General features: G+C 46.4%; 1 protein-coding gene across 3 annotated transcripts in view; it reads left to right on the top strand.

Annotated features, from left to right (window-relative positions):
* Positions 1 to 26686, top strand: part of SHROOM2 (shroom family member 2) — a 153869-nt gene that overhangs the window by 103133 nt on the left and 24050 nt on the right. Inside the window, exon 1 of one of the 3 annotated variants that reach the window (XM_081792566.1) lies at positions 140 to 663. The exons of the other annotated variants lie outside the window; for them this stretch is intronic. Coding sequence (XP_081648692.1) covers positions 626 to 663 — 38 coding nt within the window. The 5' untranslated portion in view covers positions 140 to 625. Of the gene's footprint in view, positions 1 to 139; positions 664 to 26686 lie in introns of those variants that run through there. 3 annotated transcript variants of the gene reach the window in all.

The following is a 26686-nucleotide window of genomic DNA, read 5'->3' as shown; positions in this document are numbered from 1 at the left end:
CCACATCAGGCTTGCTGCTGTCAGCTCAGAGCTCGCTTCAGATCCTCTGTCCCTCTCTCTCTGCCCCTCCCCCATGCACACTCTCTCAAAAATAAAACATTTAAAAAAAAAAGAGGGTTGATAGAACAGTGGAAATAAAACTACACAATTGGGTCACTGAATACAGATCTTTCTAATGCTTTGAGAATCTCTGGTGATTGGTGTGATATTCAAATTTAAACACTTAACCTCAAAATTCAGGGTTCTGTTGCAGAAATAACCAATTTAAATGTTTGCTTTTGAGAGCCTTCTATACTGGGGTTTTATTTCACTTGGCTTTAAACTCGAGTGCTGTTAGCCTTACAGCAGAGTATCCAATCTTTACGTGGCTCTGAGGGGACACGAGTGGTATTTTGTGTAGGAAGTCTGTGTAATTATCTGCATGGCTAAAACCAAGAATCCCTGGGTAAGAAGGAATGGCCGCTGAATAATACACCTACGGAATCGAGCAGTTTCTGAGAAACACAATCACAGCTTTATTACTATACATTCTGGGTAAGTCACGTGCCCAGCACCAGCTGTACTCTTTCTTCCAAGCCCACTTCTAGGCTGTGTTGCAGTTGTGAGAGCGCTCGGTGCACCCTGCATGTGCGAGCTCTGGTTTCATCCCTGTGCTCCTGCCATGTATGTATTTCACTGATCCTGCAGAGGGTTTGTGTGGTGGTTAGAGTTAGCGCCCCTGCGGTGAACAGAGTCCTAATGAATAGCTCTAATGTACAGTGTGTGTGTGTGTGTGTGTGTGTATGGTAAATGGCACTATCAATAGTGAAAGGGTCAAGAGGAACAGGGGGAGGGACCATATGCTTCATTTATCATGGCTGTGTCTTCTAGCGGACTGTGTAACCACCCTGAAGAAATTAGTTCCAGAAGCTTTCTGCTTTTGAGCTACAGACCCAGCAATTTTCAGAATTGTGTGCACTTTCAAAGAGTGGCAGGACTCAATGAAATTCTAGAATAGGAGCATTGAAAAGCCATTCCCAGTTTTTTTCAGAGAATGTTTGTTTTTCGAAATATCAGTAAGAAATAATGTACTTAAAACATTAAATCTGGGAATAAAAGAAATGAAAACTCAGGTTAAGGACTGTCTTTTGCTCACCAAAAATAAAATCCTATAATACAAAGATTTTAAGATACCTAATGTTTTGCATAAATTTTTTAAATGTTTTATTTATGTTTGAGAGACAGAGAAACAGCCCGAGTGGGGAAGGAGCAGAGGGAGAGAGGGAGACACAGAATCCAAAGCAGGGTCCAGGCTCTGAGCTGTCAGCACAGAGCCCAACGTGGGGCTCGGGTTCACAAACTGTGACATCATGACCTGAACCGAAGTCAGACACTCAACCAACTGAGCCACCAGGTGCCCTGCATGAATTTAAAACAATATAAGTGTGTCTATAAAAAATATGAATTACTGGGGTGCCTGGCTGGTTCAGTCAGTACAGCATGGGACTTTTGATCTTGGGGTTGTGAGTTTGAGCCCCACACTGGGCGTAGAGATTGCTTAGAAATAAAATCTTAAAAAAAAATTACTGATCTGATAATGGGGCAGGATAATGAATGGTTTTCATTGTATTCTGTTGAGACAACAGTAGGGCATCAAGATAAGAGTTACTTGTTTACGTAAACCACATAGAGAACATTTTTGTGAGGGTCAAGGTTCTGTTCTATATAAAGATAAATAGGACAAAGGTTCTGCTCCCCAAGGACCTCACAGTGTAGGAGGGAAGGACAGACACCCATACTTAACCACTGAAGAGGTGACACATAAAGTATAATTTTGGTGAAAAGTTACGTGGTGCTTCAGAATCTTGGAGGAAAGAGGATGGGGGTGACTTCTGGATGAGTCCTGGGGAAGACGGGGGGTTTGAGCTGAAATCAGCCCACTCCCATGAGAGCAAATCCAATCGCGTGCACTTAGTACCAGCTTTCCCTATGGTGGGCAGCGTCCCCTGCCCACACCCGACCCTCAGTCTCCTGGCTTCTGTTCTCTGAGGTTTTGTACCAGCTCTCCAAGCCCCGTCATTCTGGCCAGCACAAGTCTGCTTCCTGCAAAGCTGCTCCCCCGCTGACTTGGGGTCCCTCGTAAGTCGGATGCAGTAGCTTATTCCGGCCATCGTAACAAAATACCAGAGACTGGGTAGCATCCACAAAAAAAAAAAAAAAAAAAAATTTGTCTTCTCACTCTTCTGGAGGCCAGAAGTCCAAGTTCGAGACGTCAGCCTCATTTCCCCCAAGGCGTTTTTCATGACTTGCAGACAGCCACCTCCTCCCCGCGTCCTCACATGGTCTTCCCTCCACGTGTCTGTGTCGTGATCTCTTGTAAGGCACCAGGCTGGATCAGGGTCCCCTCTGATGACTTCATTTTACCTTACTTACCTCTTCAATAACCCTCCATCCAAATAGTCACATTCTGAGGTCCTGGGGGTAAGGACGCAAGCGTATAAATTTTAGGGGGATACAGTGAGTCCGTAACACTGGGAGGAATGTCGTTTCTGCCTTATACCTTAAACCAGCGCTGTCTGCTACATCGGCCCTCTCAGGAAGTGTCACCCCATCACTGAGTGGCTGAGGCCACACCTGATAGGGGAGCATTTAAAATTTTTTAAATATTTATTTACTTGCTTCTTTCTTTCTTTCTTTATTTTGAAGTGGGGGAGAGCAAGAGCAGGGGAGGGGCAGAGACAGAAAAAGAGAGAGAGAATCCCAAGCAGGCTCCGAGCCATCAGTGCTGAGCCCGATGCGGAGCTCAAACTCAGGATCCATGAGATCATGGCCAGGGCTGAAATCAAAAGTCCGGTGTTCGACGGACTGAGCCACTCGGGCGCCCCGTTGCGGGAGGACTTAAAATAAAAGGAAGAGGGAGGCTGCCATCCTTGAGTGTGGCTGGTGAAGAGAGAGGAATTTGGCAGAACCTCTCTGGAGGGCTTTTTGGTGGTCCGTAACCACTGCAGGCACCTTCTGGTGCACTGATCCCACTTTGAAGAGTTGCCCAAGTGAACGGCAGCACAGAGGCATTCCCCGCTGAGGTGCGGACTGATGCTCACTTGGTGGGTGTGTTTGCACCCCACCCTTCCCAGTTCTCATGGAGTCACCCCCTTGCTGCCTGCTGGTCTCCTGGCCTGGATGGCTGGTAGTGCCTTTGAACGGGGTGGAGGTCAAAATCCTGTTTTTGCACCTCGGTACCCTCCTTGCCGGGGCTCGGATCTGAGCCACGGCTCCCCTGGTCACCTTGCTGCCCAAGCCAAGGCCCACCTTCCTCGGGCAACACACTGCTCTCTGGGATCACGTTCCCGCCTTCGTGCAAGCTTTCATCATCTCCAACCTGGACCACAGCAGCTGCCTCCTCACTGGTTTTGGAAGATAGATTACAACTGTCCCAAGGCCCAAACCATTCAATGGCTTCTAGATGCACTTGGAATAAAATGCAAACTCCTGACTGTGACCTGGAAGGCCCTGTGTGCCCGTCCTTTTGGGGGGGGGGGGCACCCTTCATCACTCCTCTCCCATCCAGGCTCAGGACTCATTGCCACCTTCCTATCCCTTGAACAAGCCAAGCTCGTTTCTCCCGCGGGGCCTTGATGCTCACTATGAGACTGTTCCCGGAAGCCGCAAGCCTGCCTCAGGACATCTGCTTAGCAAATGGCAGCTGGGTGTTCATGCTCAGCTCGGGGAGGGGACCTGTGGAGCACAGTGACTGACAGGTGGCTGGACCAGTTGTCAGGTGGATGAGTGGAGACATGGGTGGGTGGTGGGTAGATAAATGCATAGGTAGGTGGATAAATAGGATGGATTGGCAGATGAATGGATAGGTACCAGCCTATCCTTGGTTCAGTCCTTGATTATGGTGGATAAGGATTCCACGTTGGTACATTCTGCATGCTAAATGTCATTTAAGATTTTAGTTTATACAATAGTAAGTGAAATGGACTTGTCTTTCTGTCCTGGCATAACATTGAGAATCAAGACATAAATGTCTCAAAATAAATTTGGTAGTGTGGACTTGTTTTCCGGTATCGTGTTTTTTAAATGTTTATTTATTTATTTTTGAGACAGAGAGAGTACAAGCAGGGGAGGGGGAGAGAGGGAGACACAGAAACCGAAGCAGGCTCCAGGCTCTGAGCTGTCAGCACAGAACCCAAGGCGGGGCTTGAACCCACGGACCTTGAGATCATGACCTGAGCCGAAGTCAGATGCTTAACTGACTGAGCCACCCGGCGCCCCTCCGATATCATATTTTAAAGCTTGTAAGAAAGCTAAGCTATGCTATAGGCGATTATTGTTCTCCGATTTGAGTGTTCAATGAGTACTGTGTTCTGGGGGCTCTGGAGACCAAAGGTGATGAAAGGGGATCTAGGGGTGGAACACCATGGCTGTGGGTGCTGGCAGGTTCTGTCTACATAGCTGCCTTCCAGCCATTTCCACCCCCGCCTTTAGGAGCGAGTGCCAATGGGCTGGCACTGACCTGCAGACCTGTATCTTGTTGGGGCAGATGAGGAAGGAGGAGGAGGAGAAGGTATTCTGAATCCCAACAACTGTAAAATTGAATCTGTATGCAGTTGAGCTCTTTAGGGAAAATGTGCTTGAATATAAAATTCATAAACAAGCTAAACCCACCTGAGGGCACCTTCCTGTACACTTTCCCTGAGAGGTGACTTGGCTTACAGAGGTTGGTTAGTGCAAAGACTGATTTTTCATGTATTTTTCTTTTTAAGTTTACTTATTTTGAGAGAGAGAAAAGAGCACACGTGAGCGAGCAGGGGAGGGGCAGAGAGAGGGAGAGACATAATTCCAGGCAGGCTGTGTGCAGTCAGTACAGAGCCCAACATGGGGCTGGAACTCAGAACCATGAGCTCATGACCTGAGCTGAGATCAAGAGTCAGCTTAACTTACTGAGCCATACAGGCGCCCCTGATTTTTCATTTACTAAACAAGCTTCTTACAAATAGATTTTAAAGTAAGAGAGATTAGCCAGCCAAAGTCTATTCCTCATTTGTTGCTTTAGGGAAGACCTTTGCTTTTCCTGGCCCTCAATTAGCTAAGGGGCAATTGAAGCTTTCCATTTTGGACTGCTCTGCTGGGTAATTATGCAGCCCGCGCTGGGATAACAAGGGGACACTCCAGCTTGGACGTTTTCCAGGGTGGAGCCAGCATCTGGCAGAGCCGGCACTGGGCATAGCCTCCTTCCTGGGCGGTGGGTTTTGTGCCTGCAGTGCTTACACACTTGGCCTCTGTCTTCCGTCCTGGAGAGGAGAAAGGGCGTGGCAGAAAAAACCCTGAGCCCGGGGGGGGGGGGGGGGGGGGGGGGGGGGGGGGGACGGTGCTGGTGGGTTGTAACTCCAGTTCCTCCCTGCATTTGTAGCCACATGGCTTTTTAGGGAACGCAGAGTGAGGACAAGCGAGCGATTGCAGACTTTCTTCCATGCTGGCTTCGTCTGGTGACTTCACGTTGTTTGAAAGGGACATGGCAGGGCGGCGTGTGCGGGTTATAGGATTTGGGGCCGGAGAAGAAAGACGGGTGAGCCAGAGCCAGGACAGAAGAGGCGTGCCGACGGGGCGGGGGCGGGGGCCCAGGGGTAGGGAGGGGAAGGGAAGCGGACGGCCCGCAGTTCTGAGTTCCGGGCCGGGAGAGGAGCCGGAACTGGCAGTCACATGACTTCCGGTGCTCTTCCGGGAAGCCCCCCCCCCCCCCCGCCCCCGTCTAGCTGCGCCTGCGTGCTGGGCGCGCGCCCCCTGGTGGCCGCCAGAACTAGCTGGTGAATCCTACAACCAGCCCGGAGGCTGCTGCGTGCCCTTCCCTGATGGAGAGACCTCCATAGCCGCCCAGATGCAGAAACCCCCTGCTCTTTTATCCTCTTGTCTCTCCCGGCCAGTTGGCCGCTCTCTTCAGAGCTCAGACCCTTGTCGCTTGACCTTGGTTGAATTTTCACATAAAGGTATTCATCAGTGTTTTTTTTTTTCTTTGTCCGGAAATCCATCTAAGCATACCAAGACCCATCTCCTTTCAGTTCTCCCAGCCTGCTTCTATTCTCTAGGCTGTGTCTGAGGGCTGAGATGGTCTGGGAAAGTACCCACTCAGCCATACACATTTAAATACTCCTTACGTTAACGCTGTTCATTTTGACAAAGGCATTGGCAAAGTCTGCTCTTCCTCCTTTGGAGATCATCTTTGCTGCCTGTTAACTTTTGTAGACTCTTCTGGTTGGTTGCCTAGTTAAGTTGCCTTCCATCTTGACTCAAGAACCAAGTTCCTATTTCTTATTTTTATTTATTTATTTATTTATTTATTTATTTTTAATATTTATTTATGTTAGAGAGAGAGAGAGCACAAGTTGGAGGGGGGCAGAGAGAGAGGTAGACACAGAATCTACCTCTGGCTCCAGGCTCTGAGCTATCAGCACAGAGCTGGATGCAGGGCTCGAACCCACAAACTGTGAGGTTATGACCTGAGCCAAAGTCCATTGCCCAACCAACTGAGCCACCCAGGCGCCCCAGTTCCTATTTCTTCTAATGGGACCTAGCGTGGCACTCTATTTGATCCATATTAAGTTGGCTTTCCTACCATTAGTGGGTGAAGCCAAATGTCTTAATCAAACCTGAGTGATTAACTCAGGTTAGAAATATATGCACATCCCTGGGACTCCTGGGTAGCTCAGTCGGGGTTGAGCGTCCCGCTCTTGATCTTGGCTCAAGTCATGATCCCAGGGACATGGGATCAAGCCCTGTGCTAAATGTGGAGCCTGCTTAGGGTTCTCTCTCTCTCTCTCTCTCTCTCTCTCTCTCTCTCTCTCTCTTTTACTCTGCCCCACCCTTGCCACAGAGAGGAGCGAGGTGTAGGGCCCGCAGAGTCCTCCCTGATGACCCAGTAGGGTCCTGGCTGAGTTGATGCATTCCTTCTATACCTGCCTACCTCAAGGCCACCATCCATTCAGCGTCATTCATTTTTAGAAACTTTGGACAGTAGACGTGCCAAATACAGGCACGTTGTTTGGGGCCAGGATAAGGCAACCTAATGGCAGGTTTCGCCTTTGCTCCTTTTCCTTTGTTGGCATTTTTATATTAGAACTTTGAAATCATTGTGTGTGCAGAAAACCGTTGGGGAATGCCAGGCCCACCAACGCTGAGCTCCCCACAGGATGACTGTGAGGACTGGCCCGCTGTCTGGCTCTCAGTTCCACCTCCTCCCCTTAGGACTCACAGGCTTGTAGGTCTCTATCCAGAGGGCCTCAGTGGCCATTCTTTGTCTCTGAGGTTACTCCAAATTACTTGCCCCCCCCCCCCGCCCTTCAATGAGGTTGTAAAGATTTATTTGTGGTAAGATCCAGACAACATAAAATTTCCCATTTGAATGTGTGCCATTCAGTGACATTTACTACAGTGATGTTGTGCAACCATCACCACTATCTAATCCCAGAACATTTTTGTCACCCCGAAAGAAAACCACCTACCCACTAAGCAGTCACTCCTGACATAGGCTTACTTTCTTTAACTTATGAGATAACTTGACGTGATCCACCACGTGGGGCAAGGGTACGTCTTACCAATACGCAGTTGTCGCCAGATGCGGGTGAGATGGAGACTCGGCTCTCGGCACTCACTTGCCACAGGCTCGGTTGTCAGGTTCTCGCACCCAGTCTCCAATCGGCTTAACCCCTGCATTTGCTGAAGGTCCACACACCTGAAATTAAAGAAAAGTCACCTATTTCTCTTAAGCGATTGAGATTGCGTCTCAATATTTCTAAGCATGTGTTAAAACTACACATCGCCCAGGACTTCACGGAAGAGCACACAGAGCCGGGGGCGTGTTTTACGTCTGTGCCCCCAGCCCCACCCCAGTAGCCCTTTTTCCTCCCACTCCCAATACGGAAATCCTTGCCACCCCCACCAGAATTCAGAGGAAAGGAAGGCGAGGGAGGAAGACAAGCACGGGTAGTAACAGAATGGTTGCCTGAAAAATAGATCTCCTTCAGGGGCGCCTGGGTGGCTCAGTCGGTTGAGCGTCCGACTTCAGCTCAGGTCATGATCTCATGGTTCGTGGGTTCCAGCCCCGCATCAGGCTCTGTGCTGACAGCTCAGAGCCTGAAGCCTGCTTTGGATTCTGTGTCTCCCTTTCTCTCTGCCTCCCTCCCCCCTCCCCCCTGCCCCCTGCTTGTGCGCTCTCTCGCGCTCGCTCTCTCTCTCTCTCTCTCTCTCTCTCTCTCTCTCAAAAATAAATAAACATTGAAAAACAAACCAAAAAAGTTATTGAGAAAAATAGATCTACTTCAGGTTTTCTCAAACAGCATTTGGAGCATGTTCTTGGGAATAAGCATGTTCTCCGTGTGCGTTTACTTTTCTGTCATTGTTTCCATACTAATTCTTCAATTCATAAAAGGATATTCCAGGTGATGTGCGTAACCGCACCCTGTACATGAGGGAGTGTCTCATTGTCAGTGGCACTCACATAACTGACCCTGGTGGGGAGGAAAAAACCTGTCCACATTCATCCATTAAGCTATCCTTCTAGATGGGCAAAAGATATCAAGGTGCCTGGCCCCCAGAGCTCTTTGTCCTGTCAGTCAAAAGAAAAGCGACGGGTGAAATGAGGCCTTCTGTGACATCCAGAAAACCGGTAGCTGAACTGGAAAGAAGTAGTGCTGAGTATCAGGTGGGGCCACGGGAGAAACAGTTTGTTCCCAGAAAACTCCCCCCACCATCGGATTAAACATTTGCTTTGTAGTCTTGCTCTCATAAAACGTGCAAATTTGTTTTGTGTTTTATAGCCTAGGAGCTATGAAAACAAAGAAAGTGAAATGTTTTATATTTAGACATGTTTCACAGTACAGTAAGAAATAATCAAAGCCGTATGTGAGATCGCAAACGTTGGCAGAATCTACAGAGACACAAAGTACATTCGTGTTGCCAGGAATTTGGGGTCGGGGGCAACGAGAATGGCTGCTGTGGTAGGTATGGAGTTTCTTCTGGGGGTGGCGAGGATGTTCTGGAATTAGATAGCATAGATAGTTGTACAACTCTGTGAACATACTAAAAAATACTGAGTTGTATACTTCCATGGGGTGAATTGTATGATATGTGGACTTTATCTCAATTTTTAAAAATCTGTGAACACTGGGATTCCACAAAAAATAAGTTAATTTAAAATAAGTCTGGGGGTAACAGAAACCCATGGGGGAGGGGAAGGGGGAAAAAAAAAAAAAGAGGTTAGAGTGGGAGAGAGCCAAAGCATAAGAGACTCTTAAAAACTGAGAACAAACTGAGGGTTGATGGGGAGGGGGAGGGAGGGGAGGGTGGGGGATGGGTATTGAGGAGGGCACCTTTTGGGATGAGCACTGGGTGTTGTATGGAAACCAATTTGACAATAAATTTCATATATTGAAAAAAATATATAAAATAAGTAAATAAATGACCCTTCCGAGGAGTCCCACATCTCCTGGGGAAGTGCCTGCCTTAGTATCATCCTGCAGCTCTCAGTTGTCAGTGGGGAGCAACTCTGAACAAAGGCCTCAGTGAAAAAGTAGTAATAGGGTTCAAAAAAAATGAAATAAAATAAAATAAGTCTGGGGGAACCTGGCTGGCTCAGTCAGTGGAGCATGTGACTCTTGATCTCAGGCTTGTGAGTTCGAGCCGCATGGTGGTGTAGAGATTAATTAAAATCTTATTTATTTTAAAAAAAAAATTTAATGTTTATTTATTTATTAAGAGAGAGACAGAGCACAAACAGGGCAGGGGTGAGGGAACAGAGAGAGAGGGACACACAGAATCTGAAGCAGGCTCTAGGCTTTGAGCTGTCAGTACAGAGCCTGACCCGGAGCTCAAACCCACTAACTGTGAGATCATGACCCGAGCCAAAGTTGGATGCTTAACTGACTGAGCCACCCTGGCACCCCAAAAATAAAATCTTGAAAATAATTGAAAAATGAAATGAATCTGGACATGACTCAAGTCTGAGAAATGCAGCTGTAGCTCTGAGGTCGACAAAGTTTGTAAAGGGTCAGACAGTGACTTTTCTTGACTTCGGGGATCAGACTATTCACGTTGTGATGGCTCTTGCAGCGTGGAGGCAGCAATGGCAGGTACATACAGGAGTGTGTGGCTGTGCTCCAGAAAAACGTGGCAGAAAGGTTCGCCGGCTCTGGGGTTTGGCCGAGGGATGGCTGTCGGTGAGTGTACTTTTCAGGATTGGGAATGCAGGTCATGAATGGAGCTCTCTTTACACATTCCAAAGAGCCTTCTTTTATGATTCTCTTGCCACATGAGATCCATTTCTCTTGTCATCTTCATTGTACTTGTCTCCTGGGAGGTGGTTGAACTTCTGGAGCTTGAACGGTCCACCGAGTAGAGGTGCTGGGGCTCCTTCACAGCGTAGGGGTAGAGGACGGTGCGGGATGCTCGAACCACGGGCTCCTTTGTGATGTTCTGACTCGCAGTGATGGTGTGGGGTAGGGTCCTCAGACCCTAATGACCAACTCGAGAAGGGCTCAAGCCTTCACCAAAACTTCCCAAGAGGCGAGGGAGAAGAGTTCTTCTGGAGTGTAAGTGCTAAGGTGCTTATCTTGTTCTGTTCCCTTTTTATTTGTGGAATTCTTCAAGAGCGCAAATGTTCTGTGTCAGTTAAAGACCAGGACTTGTATGTAATTTATTACAAGTGTTTATAATATGAAGTCTTTTTTTGTAATTAAAAAAATTTTTTTTAATGTTTGTTTATTTTTGAGAGAGAGAGCGTGAGCAGGGAAGAGGCAGAGACAGAGGGAGACACAGAATCTGAAGCAGGCTCCAGACTCTGAGCTGTCAGCACAGAGCCCCACATGGGGCTCGAACTCACGAACCGTGAGATCATGACCTAAGCCAATGTTGGGTGCTTAACCGACTGAGCCATCCAGGCGCCCCTTTTTTATTTAAGTTTAAGTTAGTTAACATGTAGCATAGTAATGGTTTCAGGAGTAGAACCCAGTGACTCATCTCTTACATACGACACCCAGTGCTCATCCCAAAAATGCCCTCCTTAATGTCCATCACCCATCTAGCCCGTCCCCCCCACCCACCTCCCCTCCAGCAACTCTCAGTTTGTTCTCTGTATTTAAGAGTCTCGGGGCGCCTGGGTGGCGCAGTCGGTTGAGCGTCCGACTTCAGCCAGGTCACGATCTCACGGTCCGTGAGTTCGAGCCCCGCGTCAGGCTCTGGGCTGACAGCTCGGAGCCTGGAGCCTCTTTCCGATTCTGTGTCTCCCTCTCTCTCTGCCCCTCCCCCGTTCATGCTCTGTCTCTCTCTGTCCCAAAAAAAAAAAAAAAAAAAAAGAGTCTCGTATGGTTTGCATCCCTCCCTGTTTTTACCTTATTTTTCCTTCTCTTCCCCTATGTTCATCTGCAGTGTTTCTTAAATTTCACATATGAGTGAAATCATATATTTGTCTTTCTCTGACTTAATTCGCTTAGAATAAGACCCTCTAGTTCCATCCACGTTGTTGCAAATGGCAAGGTTTCATTCTTCTTGATCGTTGAGTAATACGCCATTGTGTGTATATATATAAACCACATCTTCTTCATCCATTCATCAGTTGATGGACGTTTGGACTTTTTCCATAATTTGACTATTGTTGAAAGTGCTGCTATACACATTGGGGTACATGTGCCCCTATGAATCAGCACTCCTGTATCCTTTGGATAAATACCTAGTAGTGCAATTATAGGGTCCTAGGGTAGATCTGTTTTTAATTTTTTGAGGAACCTCCTGTTTTCCAGAGTGACTGCACCAGTTTGCATTCCCACCAGCGGTGCAAAAGGGTTCCCCTTTCTCTGCATCCTTGCCAACTTCTGTTGTTTCTTGAGTTATTAATTTTAGTCATTCTGATGGGTGTGAGGTAGTATCTCAGTGTGGTTTGGATTTGTATTTTCCTGATGATGAATGATGTTGAACATCTTTTCACATGTCTCTTTGCCATCTGGATGTCTTCTTTGGAAAAGTATCTATTCATGTCTTCTGCCCATTTCTTCACCGGATTATTTGTTTCTTGGGTGTTGAGTTTGGTAAGTTCTTTCTAGATTGTGGATGCTAACCCTTTATCTGATATATTATTTGTAAATATCTTCTCCCATTCCGTTGGTTGCCTTTTAGTTTTGTTGATTGTTTCCTTCACTGTGCAGAAGCTTTTTATCTTGATGAGATCCCAGTAGTTCATTTTGCTTTTTTTTCCCTTGCTTCTGGAGCCATGTCTAGTAAAAAGTTGCTGCAGCCGAGGTCAAAGAGGTTGCTGCCTGTTTTTGTCTCTAGGATTTTGGTGGTTTCTTGTCTTACATTTAGGTCTTTCGTCCATTTTGAGTTTATTTTTGTGTAAGGTGTAAGAAAGTGGTCCAGGTTCATTCTTCTGCATGTCACTGTCCAGTGTTCCCATCACCACTTGCTGAAGAGACTGTCTTTATTCCATTGGATATTCTTTCCTGCTTTGTCAAAGATTAGTTGGCCACACGTTTGTGGGTCCATTTCTGGATTCTCTATTCTGTTCCTGTGATCTCTGTGTCTGTTTTTGTGCCAGTACCATACTGTCTTGATGATTACAGCTTTGTAATACAGCTTAAAGTCTGGAATTGTGATGCCTCCAGCTTTGGGTCTCTTTTTCATCATTATTTTGGCTATTCAGGATCTTTTCTGGCTCCATACAAATTTTAGAATTCTTTGTTCTAGCTCTGTGAAAAATGCTGGTGGTATTTTGATAGGGATTGCATTGAATGTGTAGATTGCTTTGGATAGTATCAACATTTCAACAATATCGATAACGTAAAGTCTTGCTACCGTTAACATAGCACAAGCAATGAGTGTCCCAGTGAGTGTCCCAGACACCGTAATAATTATGCCTTGCTCTAGTAAACATAGTTGACTTGGATATATGAAAACCCAAATTATAAACCTTAGTATTATAAAAGTGCTTTCTCTTTGGAAATAATTCATTGAGGGCGTTCTTTAAAAATTCCGCAAGCACAACTAACGTCCAGATCTTGATCTCCAATAACCTTCTGGAATCAAAGCAACCGGTGCTCCTTGGGAGAATGGCTGGGTTTAGGGCTGGGCCAGGGAATATGCAAAATGAGCCTGGAATGTCTTATAGTGCCAAAAAAGTAAGAAAGCACTGAACTAAATAAGCCCAATGACAGTAGGCACATGTCAAAAGGACACAGGAGCCGTCTTAAAGAGCTTCCTATGACCAGAACTGGAATAGTTAAAACAAGAAAATAATGTTGGATTATAACCTAGTGTATAAAATAAATATTCTTGCGTCCATACTGATATACACAAATGATGGAATAAATGGGGGAGAGAAAAGGCAAGTCTGTGCAGAAAAGTTCCAAATAACCTGTGTAGTTTGTCTGCCCTCAAGGAGGTGGCACACAACTCCCAGCTCTTTAAATATGCACTGTGTAGAGAGGACAGGATGGAAAGGTGGAGGGAGAGAAGGACATATGCTAGCCCCTGCCAGGTGATACGCAGAGATAAGTTGTGTTGACAGCATGACCCTCGATGTCATGTAATGAGAATGGCACTTTACCTTCGTGATCTTACCCCAAATCCTATAACTGCAGCGTAATCGTGACAAAACCATCAGACGGATCCTTGTTGGGAGATGTTCTATAAAATGCCTGAGCGATATTCCTCAAAACTGTTAAGGGCGTCAAGAACAAGGAAATTCTGAGAAGTTGTTCCTTAGGAGAAACTGGGGAGACACAGCTAAATGTAATGTGGTACTCTGGGTAGAGTCCTGGAACAGAAAAAGGACATTAAGTTAAAAAAAATTTGGGGGCACCTGGGTGCCCCCAGTCGGTTAAGCGTCCAATTTCCACTCAGGTCATGATCTCATGGTTCTTGGGTTTGAGCCCCACATCGGGCTCTGTGCTGACAGTGTGGAGCCTGCTTGGGATTTTCTCTCTGTCTCCTCTCCCTTTGTCCCTCCCTCGTTCTTTCTGTCTCTTTCTCTGCCCTTCTCCCTCCCCTGCTCATGCACGAACTCTCCCTCTCTCTCTCGAAAGTAAATAAACATTTAAAAACAGCAACCACAACTAAAAAACAATCTAAATCGAGTGTGGGCTGCAGTTAATATTAATGTCCTCAGACTGGCTCATTAATTATCACAAATGTAGCACATTAATGTAAGTTGTTAATTGTAGGGGACACTGGGTGTTGGGTGTATTGGAACTCTTTTATTGTCATATTTTTTCTGTAAGTCTAAAACCATTCTAAATTTTTTTTAATGTGTGCTTATTTTTGAGAAAGAGAAACAGAATGTGAGCCAGGAAGAGGTAGAGACAGGAGACACAGAATCTGAACCAGGCTCCAGGCTCCCAGTTGTCAGCACAGAGCCCGATGTGGAGCCCAAACCCACAAACTGTGAAATCATGACCTGAGCCAAAGTCGGCTGCTTAACCGACTGAGCCACCCTGGTACCCCTAAAGCCATTCTAAAATGAAGTGTTTATGTAAAATTTTATTCTTGTTTTTTTAAGATTTTATTTTTGAGGGGTGCCTAGGTGGCTCAGTCGGTTGAGTGTCCAACTTTGGCTCAGGTCATGATCTCACAGTTCCTGAGTTCGAGCCCCGCATGGGACTCACTGCTATCAGTGCAGAGCCTGCTGCGGATCCTCTGTCCCCCTCTCTCTCTGCCCCTCCCCTGCTCATGCGTGCTCTCTCAAAAATAAATAAAACATTGGAAAAAAAAAGATTTTATTTTGAAGTGATCTCTACCCCAACGTGGAGCTCAAACTCACAATCCTGAGGTCAAGAGTCACAGTGTTCCCCTGACTGAGCCAGTCAAGCGCCCCTAAAATGCTCTTCTTTTTGTCTGAATGTTTATTTTTGAGAGAGAGAGAAAGAGAGAGCATGAGTGGGGGAGGAGCAGAGAGAGAGGGAGACACAGAATCTGAAGCAGGCACCAGGCTCAGAGCTGTCAGCACAGAGCCCGATGCGGGGCTCAAGGTCACAAACCATGAGATCATGACCTGAGCCGAAGTCCGCCACTTATCTGACTGAGCCACCCAGGCACCCCCAAAATGGTATTCGTATAATGCATTTTGAGTTACTCAGTTTGTAAATATTAGGAACGTACCTTTTGAACAGTGAGTGGGGTGAAATATCTAATCAGCCACCATCTTACTGGACGTGTATTACGTGGGTGGGTGTGCCCTGTGCACTGAGTGTTAAGGGTGTGGCCTGAGGCCAATTTTGCCTTGTCTTAGTAACAGGACCATGTACTTGGTAAATAATCAGTGGACATGAGCAGTCTAGAAAGAAGGTAAGCTTTGGGGTTGAAGACACAGGTTTAAATTCTCATTCTCATTGCGTCAGGCCACCTCAGTTAATGACTTCATGTCCCTGGCCTACAGCAGCCTTCCTCGGAGACTTATTTAAATGCTTCCTAGATATAACATTAATGCATCGGCACAGTGCTGAAGATAAGTAGGTGTGGATAAAAGGAAAAAGTCACTCTTACGAATATAGCAGTAGGTACTGCAGAGTAGTATGTGTGACTCGGTTAAATGAGCAAGACTCAGAACTAACTGCCATGAATTTAGAAGAGGCTGATAGAAGCAGGTTGAAAAGAGAAAACCCATCTTGAAGTTAGGTAAGCACAAGACTCGGGAGGGCTGGGACTGTCCAGATGGGAGGGCGATGTTAGGGCCAGTGGTGGGTGGGAGCATGCTTCCTGTACTGGGGCAGCACTGAGGCCTTGGGCTGCTTTAGGAAGGGAGGTGGAGGGCAGGGACTTTAAATATGGATCATTGTGAACTGATGAACTGGTAAGTCACGGTCAGCCAAGGCGCGGTCAGCCTGTGACTTCTTTGTCTTCTTCACTGAAGGCTTTGCACACAGTAAAACTTCCGGAAATACTTTATCAGTTGTTTGGTAGATTATGTTCCTAATGAGTGTGTAATAAACCCAAGAGTATAAAGAGAATGCAGATAGATATAAAATAGGCTTTTCAGTGGGGTTTTTTCTTTCATTGTTCTGTCTGATTTTATTACGGTTTTAGGGTCGAACAGTGTATCGCACATGCTATGTGATTAGCATAGTTAAATAGACAAAGCTCCATAAAATACATTCACTAGGCTTTCCTGTGTTTCCTCCTTTTAAACGGTAAGGAGGAAGACACCCGAGCCTTTTGGTAGCTTTGAAAGGGCAAGTCTTTGGGGGTGGGGGTTCTAAGCATAGAAGCCTTGGGAATGTTCCCCCTGAGGTCAGGAGTTGTTGATGAAGTAACATGAAATACAAGGGAGCCTTGAGTCAGGGAGGTTAGAGTTGACAGAGCCTGCGTGAACTTGTCCATCACGAGGCAGCAGGCACAGACAGGCCAGCTGCTGTGAGCATGGCTTTGAGGCTCCTCTGTGCCGGAGGCAGCTAGACCCAGGGGCTGCAGCAGGGTGAGGCTGCCCCGTCCCTGGAGGGAGCACCCCGCCGTGTTCCCGCTGCTCCACCACGCGCAGGCAGCCAGCGGGGAGCCGGTAAGAGACTCCCGGATTTGTTCTTAGGCAGCTCGCCCGGGATGGGACCCGTCGCCTCATGCCTCTGCTGCTTCCATGTGTAGTTACGAGTGTCTCTTTTGTTCTCCTGTCTTTACGAGCAGGTTGTCAGCTCAGGCAGCACAGTGGGTGAGATCCGGGGAGGTCTGTAAATGTTTTCCTTGTTTATTGTGCTGCCTGGAAATGAAAAATGATGCAGGTTGGGGTGCAGATTCCAGCTCTGCACGCACGCACGCACGTACGTGTGCAGACACGCGCCTGTGCCGCTTCTGTGCTTCTGGATCCATGCAGACTTCGCAGCTTTCGGTTTGGCAGTTGGCTAAACGTGCTCTGAAATGAGAAGGCAGTGGCTTTCCGTACCGCATTCTGGGCTGCGAGCCATGGTGCCGGTGGGACCGGTAGCCTGGGATGTGGGAGCATCGCTCTGCGTGAGATCGGCGGAAGGCCGGCATGGTGTGAACAGCGTCTCGCCTTTGCTTTTTCTGTGCCAGTAGGAAATTAGCATTTTCATGACCGAGGCACTGACTGCGGATATTGAAAGGAAATGGTGAGTCGGCCACATGGAAATGGGGGGGGGGGGGGCGGGCAGCAAAATCAGGTGTGCACGTTTAGGTATGGAACAATGCTCTGTGGCTAGATTCACACGTAGACTGCTAATTGCAGTGAAAAACGCCTAAATGTAGAAAATGGAATCAGTGTGGTTCTGAGTACTGTGCAGGTCTTAGGTTTTGCTCCCCACTGTGATTGTGACAGCTTAGAGGCATGCCGTTTCTTCACAGGTTTTACTGTACGTGTGCTCTGAGTCTTTACCTTCTATATTGTAAAAGAAAGATTTGTGAAATGCCTTTGCTATTAGCAGATGCTTTTGTGTCTGGAGGGAGGATGCCATTTTCAGAGAAAAATCTGCATGTACGTGTGTGTGTGTATGCTCACACATGCATACACTGTTTGAGTCTGCATTTACTGACTCCCATGGGCAGGCGTTCTTTTAAAATGCATATGTAGTGGCCATGCTGTTGAGAAGTAAAAAGGAAAAGGAGTTTGAAGAAAGGTTTTCAGAAACCTATAAAATGGCCTGCCGCCTTCCACACTGAAGACTTACAGAATGAATGAATGAAACATGTCACGTAAAATATCTGCAAATTGGGTGCAGGTCAGATGAAGGGCTGGCATATTTCCCTTGCGAAGCAGAATCTTTGAGGGGTATTCTATAAATATTTTTCATTATTGTGTTGCAGAAAAGTATTCCACGGACAGTAGTAGGAGGTACATCTCCACATTTGCTTTTTGTCATGCATGGTGGAAGAAATATGGTTTCCTTTTCTCTCTCACATACATACACACTCAAGCTGACACACACCCCTTAAAAATTTGCAGGGTATCCTTATAGATGCACGAACGGAACACACATGTATGTTGGTGTTAACCATACAGGTTGTACGAGGCATCTCTTGCCCAGCTGGAGTGACATGGCCCTGGGAAGCCTGTGCTAAGTGCCCCCTGTTTAACATGGACTGGCCGCTTCCCCCAAATCCACCTTTGAATTTCAGTGGTGTGTTGGGAAGCTGATATGTTATGTGGTTTTTAGAATGCGTTTGCTTTACTTTCACGGCCTTTAATTCTTTGCCTCTTATGTGCATTAAAATTAAAGAAGGTCAAGGTGGTAGAAACCAGGGCTGCTATTTTGTGTCCACTGGATCAACCCGTCTTTCCCTGGTTAGTGGACACTTGGGTTTTCCAGCTGGCTTTTCCTTAGATAATTAGGTCCTTTCTGGGCAGCTTCTAGACAGAGCTGGAGGTCTGACGAGATCCTACAGTTACTTAGTTTTTTGCCTTTAAAAAAACATTTGCAGAATCTCTTGTGTTAATTCTTAAAGTTCACAAGCATTTTCATACACACACACACACACACACACACACACACACACATATCTTGGGCCTGAGCACATTGCATACCATGTTCACTTTACAGTAAGCAAACCGGGGCTTAAGTGCTGGATTCACACAGCCCTTGCGTGCGGTATGGCTGGTTTTTAATCTGTTGGGTTCCTGCGGATTCATGCCACCTCTGACGTTGAAAGGTCCTACAAGGAAGTAGGAGAGGAGATGGCGGTGCTCGTTGGCAAAGCTAGTCTCTTCTGACCTTTCATGTCTCAAATCCAGGATGCTTATAGTGCAGTGGGAAGGAATTGCAGTGTGGACTCCCGAGGGGGCGTGTGGTGCAAAGAATCCCTAACCAGGCTGAGAGACTGGGGACGTGTATCCTGAGCTGCGCGGGTATAACTTGCAGGCTGCCTTTCTGACCCTCCGTTTCTTTGTCCATACGATAAGGAGTTTGGGGCGCCTGGGTGGCTCAGTCAGTTAAGCATCTGACTTCGGCTCAGGTCATGATCGCAGTTCGTGAGTTCGAGCCCCGCGTCGGGCTCTGTGCTGACAGCTCAGGGCCTGGAGCTGCTTCGGATTCTGTGTCTCCCTCTCTCTCCACCCCTCCCCTTCCTCACACTCTGTCTCTCTCAAAAATAAATAAACATTAAAAATAAATAAAATCTTAAACAAAAAATTATTTTTTAAAGTGTAATAAGGGAGAAGACGAGTCCTCACAGGAACTTAAATGTATTATAAAGCAACAAGAATTCAAGTAGTGCAGCAGTGGTTCAAGAACAGACAAAAGTTAATTAATACAAGAGAATCAGTAGCCCAAAAATGAGCTTATTTTTTAATTGAAGATTTAATAACGCATGAAAAACAACAGAAGACAAAAAATCATGTCACGGGGCGCCTGGGTGGCTCAGTCGGTTAAGCGGCCGACTTCAGCTCCAGTCATGATCTCGCGGTCCGTGAGTTCGAGCCCCGCGTCGGGCTCTGTGCTGACAGCTCAGAGCCTGGAGCCTGTTTCGGATTCTGTGTCGCCCTCTCTCTGACCCTCCCCTGTTCATGCTCTGTCTCTCCCTGTCTCAAAAATAAATAAAACGTTAAAAAAAAAATTAAAAAAAATCATGTCACATATGCTGTTGAAAAAAATAGATTAGGAAAAAAGTATATTCTTATTTTGTGTCATCTATCAAGTTAAATTTCATGTGGACTTAGGAGATTTTTTTTTTTTTAATTAACTATAATAAGGGGCGCATGAGTGGCTCAGTCGGTTAAGTGTCCGACTTCGGCTCAGGTCATGATCTCACGGTTCGTGGGTTTGAGTCCCGCATCGGGCTCTATGCCGACAGCTCGGGGCCTGGAGCTTGCTTCAGATTCTGTGGCTCCCTCTCTCTCTGCCCCTCCCCCGCTTGTACTCTGTCTCTTAAATATGTAAACATTGAAAAAAAAAAGACTGAGAAAGCTTTAAAATACTTATTAAAAAAAAAGAAGAAGAAGGAAGGAAGGATAAAGCGTTTGGAATCACTGATTTCTGAGGTCCCTTGAGACCATACTAGTTTTTCATTCGCAGGGACAGAAGCCAGGCACTGCAATCCCCCTTGAGGTCACACACCCAGCCCCCAGGTTGTATTGTCTTAGTGCCATCAACATTCATGGGAAAGAAGACCTATAAATATAAGTCACACACATACACACACACACACACACACACACACACACACACACACACACATATTAATGTCTTTGAGATCCATTTAAAATAAAACGAGCTCCTGTCTGCCAATGGTGTTCCTGCCTGCAGGCTTTGTTGATGGAATAGCAGTGCCCTTGACAGTCAAACCCGTCCGGTGTCCTGTGCTAATGCCTCATAAAGTCAGCTGCTAACAGATGAAGTGCTTTGGGGTATAACTTGCATAACATTTGTTATTTAATGACTCTTGCAAAGTCTAGCCAGTGGGCCCTTAAACATACTCAGAGGCCATTAAAGATGGAATAATTAGAAACTCTAGGAAGGTGTTTTAACATTTATATCCACGTGCATGCACGTATATGTATATATGTGTACAACATAGGCACACTCACATATTAGACATTTTATAGAGTAATAAAGTATATAAGGTAAGCTTTTATGTACAATTAATATATCTAAAGCCTATTGGGTAAATAACCCATTTCCAAATGTGGTTTAGCTGAGTGACAATAATTAGACAATCCAATGTATAGAATTTTGAGAATTTGGGGTCACATACAATTGTGGTAAGAGAAAGACAGCTGAAGCAAATGATTTTCTCTTAAATTATGGGGAGACTAGGGGCGCCTGGGTGGCTCAGTCAGTTAAGCGTTCAACTCTGGGTTTCGGTTCAGGTCACGATCTCAAGGTTCATGGATTTGATCCCCACATCAAGCTCTGCACTGATGGTACAGAGCCTGCCTGTGATTCTCTCTCTCCCTCTCTCTGTGCCCCTCGCCTGTTCGCATTCTCTCTCTGTCTCTCTCAAATATAAATAAACATTAAAACAAAAAAGTAAAAATATAAGGAAGTTCTTTGGTCAGCACAGAGCCCTCTTCGGATCCTCTGTGCCCCTCCCCAACTTGTGTGTCCCTGTGTGTGTGCGCTCTCTCTCTCTCTCTCTCTAAAATAGATAAACATTTAAAAAAGAAAAAGTTTAGGGGCACCTGGGTGGCTCAGTCGGTTGAGTGTCTGACTTCAGCTCAGGTCATAATCTCACACTCTCTGAGTTCGAGCCCTGCGTCGGGCCCTGTGCTAACAGCTCAGAGCCTGGAGCCTGCTTCAGATTCTGTGTCTCCATCTCTCCCTGCCCCACCCCACTTGCGCTATCTCTGTCTCTCAAAAATGAATAAACATTAAAAAAAAATTTTTTAAGAAAAACTTTAAAAATATATAAGGAAGTTCTGTGTATGATGCGTGGCATTGTAAGATACGAATGTCCAGTAGAGGTCCTGTAGACTTTTAGGATTATTTCCACACTTTCACAGTTATATAGGTGAGGCTGCAGCAAACATCTTGTGAAATACTCATGTTCTGGCATGCTGATTTCCCTAGGATCAAATTCTAGATACGGAATTGCTTGGTAGGCTTTTGGAAAATACGCGCAAATTGCCTTCCATAAAGTGCATGCTGTTTGTGCCCTACCACCTAGTAGCCTAGGGCAGTCCTGCTTTCTCAAAACTCTGGCCACATCAGACATTTATTTGTTCATTCATTTATTTATTTTTATGCTTATTTATTTTTTGAGAGAGAACAGAGGAGGGGCAGGGAGAGAGGAGGACAGAGGATCTGAAGTAGGCTCTGCACTGACAGCAACGAGCCCAATGTGGGGCTCGAACTCACGAACCCTGAGATCATGAGCTGAGCTGAAGTTGGACGCTCAACCAACTAAGCCAGCCAGTGCCCCAACTATAAATTTAAAAAAAAAAAAAATGTAATGTTTATTTTTGAGAGAAAGAGAGGCAGAGTGTGAGCAGGGGAGGGGCAGAGAGAAAGGGGGAGACACAAAATCTGAAGCAGGCTCCAAGGTCTGAGCTGTCAGCACAGAGCCCGACACGGACCTTGACCCCACAAACCGTGAGCTCATGACCTGAGCTGAAGTCGAATGCTTAACTGACTAAGCCACCCAGGCACCCACATCGGACATTTTAAAAGTTCTGTGATTCGACAGGAAAAGAGCAATTTCATTTTTAACTTGCATTTGCCCAGTAACTAGCGAAGTTGAGTTTGTGTCTTGTCTAGCCATTTGTATTTTTTCTTTGGTTCATTACTGTTCATATCTTGTGTTCATTTTCCTGTTGGCGGTAGGACCTCTCTCTTCATGATCATTGTTATTTAGGTTGCAGATAGATCCCTGAAGTGCGTTGTGTGCTTTTCAAACATTTAGGGTTGGTTATGCTTAGTTTTGTCCTTTTCTGTGTATAAGTATTTAATAATCATGCCATTGCCCCTGCCTGGTGGTTTTGCACAGTCCATTCCCATCCTGCTGGCTCCTGGCCCCTGGCAGTTGTGTACTAGCCTTTGCGTTAGTGATGTCACAAGCATAACCACCTGGGGCTCTGGGTCTGTGACCTTACTATGAGCTGTAGACTGCCACCTGAAACATTCTACAGAGTTTTTGCAAAGAAGATAAAACTGGTCAGGAAGAGAAGAACATAGGGGTTTCAGAGGAGTGTCTCACGTGATGTTGTAGACAGAGAGTAGGAGTCACAGATGAATGTCTACACCCTAGCTCAGGTTATCAGTAAGTCACGTAGGCTCTGGGGCTGCAGTGTCCTCACAGGCCAGGCAGAAGTACTGGATTTTCTCAGTTATGCTTGCCCTCTGCCAATGGACGTTAGGGTTAGGGTTGTGTGTGCTGAAGAATCGAGAAGTGCCCGCCTACCCAGTACCCCAGCACCTCCGGCCACCTGCTCTGGTTGACAGGAGCCCGTCTGAGGCACAGCTGTCAGACTTCCATACCTGCCAGGGTCTGCTCGCTTGAGCACTTTTCCATGCCTGTGCCTTTCTCCTTTTCGTTCTCCCTCATCAGGATGTTTTTATGTTCATTATAATGTTCCTGTTGTGAGTTTTGCTGTGGCCCACCGCCCCAAAAGCATTTGATTGCTCAGGGTGTAAGTGCGTCCAAGTAAAATACATAGAAGCCATTTAACTATAGATACAAACACATTGGAAAGAGTAAAGGGCTACTCAGTCCCCAGTTAATATTTTTATTATGGTCATCGCTTTGTTGAAAAATTGAGGGGCTTCAGATTGTGTTTAATGGGCAAGGAAACCTAACTGCTTCTGTGAGTTGCGTCGGTTTCTATAGCATTCATGCAACGTGATGTGAAATTGCAAGGACTGAGTCAGGACACGGCTGCGCAGTAGAGCTGACGCCGTCCGCCTCTCATTTAAGACCAGGTCGGGGCATGGAATCTTCTCCCAGGCCTCACAGCTCCAGCATACTGGGTGTGTGTGTGTGTGTGTGTGTGTGTGTTTGCCCCTATGTTTTAATTAGTATTCGATCAGAACCACGGGCTCTGTGGACAGGTCTTTGGGTGACATCAGTATGTTTCTGGTTACTGATCTGTATTTACGTGGTGAGGTGCCAGGAAGCCTGCAAAATGGAATCAGGTACAGAGAGAAGCTCCCTTGAAGGATCTTCTCCTCTGTTGTCAGGGAAGATAATAATATAACAGATTACCGTAGACTTGGTGCTTAAACAACAGACATTTACTTTTCACCAGTTCCAGAGGCTGGAAATCCAAGATTGAAGTGCAGCTGACTTGGTTCCTGGTGAGACCCGTTTCCTGGTTTGCAGACAGCTCTGTTCTTGCCGTGTCCTTACGTGGTGGAGGGCAGAGAGAGGGGCCACAAGCACTTTCCTGTGTCTCTCTCTCTCTTTTTTTTTCTTTTTAGAGAGAGAAAGAGAGCGCGCACAAGTGAGGGGGGGACAGAGGATCAGAAGCAGGCTCCGTACTGACATCAGCGAGCCCGATGCAAGACTCAAACTCAGGAACCTTGAGATCATGACCTGAGCCGAAGTCAGACAGTCAGCCAGCTGAACCACCCAGGTGCCCCTCATGTCTCTTTTACAAGGGCACTCTCCCACTGCTGAGGGCTCCATCTTTATGCCCTAATTACCTCCCCCACGTCCCACCCCCTAACACTATCCCCTGGGTGAGGGGGAGTTAGGATTTAACATATGAATTTTGGAGGGTTACAGAAATAAATACTGTGATGTCAGGTAGTCAGAAGGCCCAAGAAAATCAGCCTGCCGACCTTGGCTTCCTCTCCTCCCTTACTCCCTCCCTCCTTTCTTCCTGTTACCTCACTGAGTCTTTGCTGAAGCCTGCCTTGTGCCAGGGCACTGCGTTAGGCCTACGGACAGAAGTGGGTGTTATCACCGTATCCAGGAGAAGTGATATTCAACGGAAATAATACAGATAAATTGAGTATAGTTTGGGGACAAACAGGTAAAGATTAAATCCTTATGGGGGTTCATCAGAAGAAAAGCTTGTTTGTCAACAGGTCCTGGAAATGGGGGCACCTGGATGGCTCCTCAGTTGGGCATGTGACTTCAGCTCAGGTCATGATCTTGCAGTTCGTGAGTTTGAGCCCCGCATCGGGCTCTATGCTGACTGCTCAGAGCCTGGAGCCTGCTTCAGATTCTGTGTCTCCCTCTCTGCCCCCCCCCCCACTTGCTTACGTTCTGTCTGTCTCTCTCTCTCAAAACAAAACAAAAACAAAAACAGGTCCTGGAAACGCTTCATGGAAAAGATTGGATCTTAAAGAAAATGGGAATGGTGTCCATGGGGCGTATTCTGAAGAGTGTGGATCAAAGCAGAGATATGGAAACCGTGAGGCATAAATGGCAGGGGAGGGCCTTTGGCCAAAATGTATGTTGCAGGAACATGCATCCCTGAGGAGTGGCAGGTGGCTTGGGAGGGATGAGAGGGAGCCTGCAAGATCAAGCATGCAGTCTGGCCTTGATCTGGTGGTGGTGGCAGGAGGAGCCAGAAGTTTCTGGGGGACAGGGTCAGGCATATCTACTTTCCATGCTAATGGTGGCTAAAGCATATGCATGTTTGTAAAATGCAATAAAGGGAGGACAGAAGAAGAGTGGAAATGCCCAGGGTGGCTGATCCTTCCCATGGAATACTTTGCTCACAGTCTGGAAAGGTCACTGCAATGTGGCTTTGCTTTCAGAACATTAATTTGTGCAAGTCGTGAATAGATTCACTCTCAAATTTGTTGAAATGGGCATTTCCCAATGATTTCAGTAGGGTTTGATTTGTAGGTGTTTTTTTTCCCCAAATGTTTATTTTGAGAGAGAGAGAGAGAGCATAAATGGGGGAGGGACAGACAGAGAAGGGAAGAGAAGGAATCCCAAGCAGGCTCCACGCCGTCAGCACAGAGCCTGATGCAGGGCCTGAACCCATGAACCATGAGATCATGACCTGAGCTGAAATCAGGAGTCAGATATTTAACTGACTGAGCTACCCAGGCGCCCCTGACTTGTAGTTTTAAGGAATTTTAATCTTCTACGTCTGCCTAAAGTTGGCTGTCCTTGCAGACAAACACACTACCTTACAGGGTTTTCAGTCAGGGCTGCAGTAAGTGCCTTAGAGCAAGAGGGAACTTTCTGGGGCAGTGCAGTTGTATTTTGACTTGATTGTGGTGGTGAATACACAACTCTATACATTTACCCAAACCTCCCATCGCTTGAATTTTATGGTGTGTAAACAATACCTTGATAAGATTGTGGTGTGGTCATGGGATCGAGCTCTGAGTCGGACTCTGCACTGAACTTGGAGCCTGCTTAAGATTCTCTCTCTCTCTCTCTCTCTCTCTCTCTCTCTCTCTCCCTCCCTCTCTCTCCCTCTCCCTCTCTCCCTCCTTCCTTCCTTCTCTTTCTCTCTCTCTCTCCCTCCCTTTGCCCCTCCCCCTCTTGCATGCATGTGTGTGTTCTCTGTCTCTCTCTCTCTCCCAAAATAAAAATAAAAGATAAAATTGTGGTGGGGTGTGGGGAGGAATAGAGGTGGAGATGTTCTATAATGTCAAGACTTCCCAGATCCATAGCTAGATTTCTAGGAATACAAACACGTGTTTTTAAAAACTTAAGTGGCTCAGGAGAAAAGCTTGTACATGTAGGGCACAAGATGTAGGGTAAACCCAAATTCATGTATCACTTGTTCCCTGTGCCCTAATGTTTGCAGCTTTTAAGTTTTTATCAAGAACAGATCATACCTAATAAAAACTTACGCAGCCTAGATGTTCCCGAAACTATTATTGAGGTAAATGAAGTGTCTGCCATAATACGATACTAACCTGATTTTTCCTTCTGACTGCTTCTAATGATTTGCAGCGACAGGTTGCAGCATTCACCATGGTTCACCCAAGGATGTTCACAAGAGACCATTGCTCCCACTAATAGCTAAAAAGGAGCCATTGCAGTTGTAAAATCATAGCTTTAGAGGAACTCAGCAGGCCCTCCTCTCTGTAAAGTCTCTCCTCTTTTCTCCCTTGGCATTCTCTTCATAGTACTTAGCAAAAGGAGTTAAAATTGTTTAGAAATTAATATCTGCCTTGCCTTTTAGAGCAGGGTTTGACAAACTACAGGCCAAGGCCCAAATCCCCTGGGCCCAGGGTTTGAGAAGCCTTTCTTGGTGGAGAATGAAACATCAAGGCTTTATCCCTCCAAGGCTGGTACCAAGGGGTACTTAATCTCACTGTGTCTTCAGAGGATGATCGTCTGGTTTCAAAGGGACATGCCAAGCCAAGGATTAAAG

This window comes from Panthera onca, chromosome X (assembly GCF_046562875.1).
Source record: "Panthera onca isolate mPanOnc1 chromosome X, mPanOnc1 haplotype 2, whole genome shotgun sequence".
Lineage (NCBI taxonomy): Eukaryota > Metazoa > Chordata > Mammalia > Carnivora > Felidae > Panthera > Panthera onca.
This window is presented reverse-complemented; position numbering and strand designations above follow the sequence as displayed.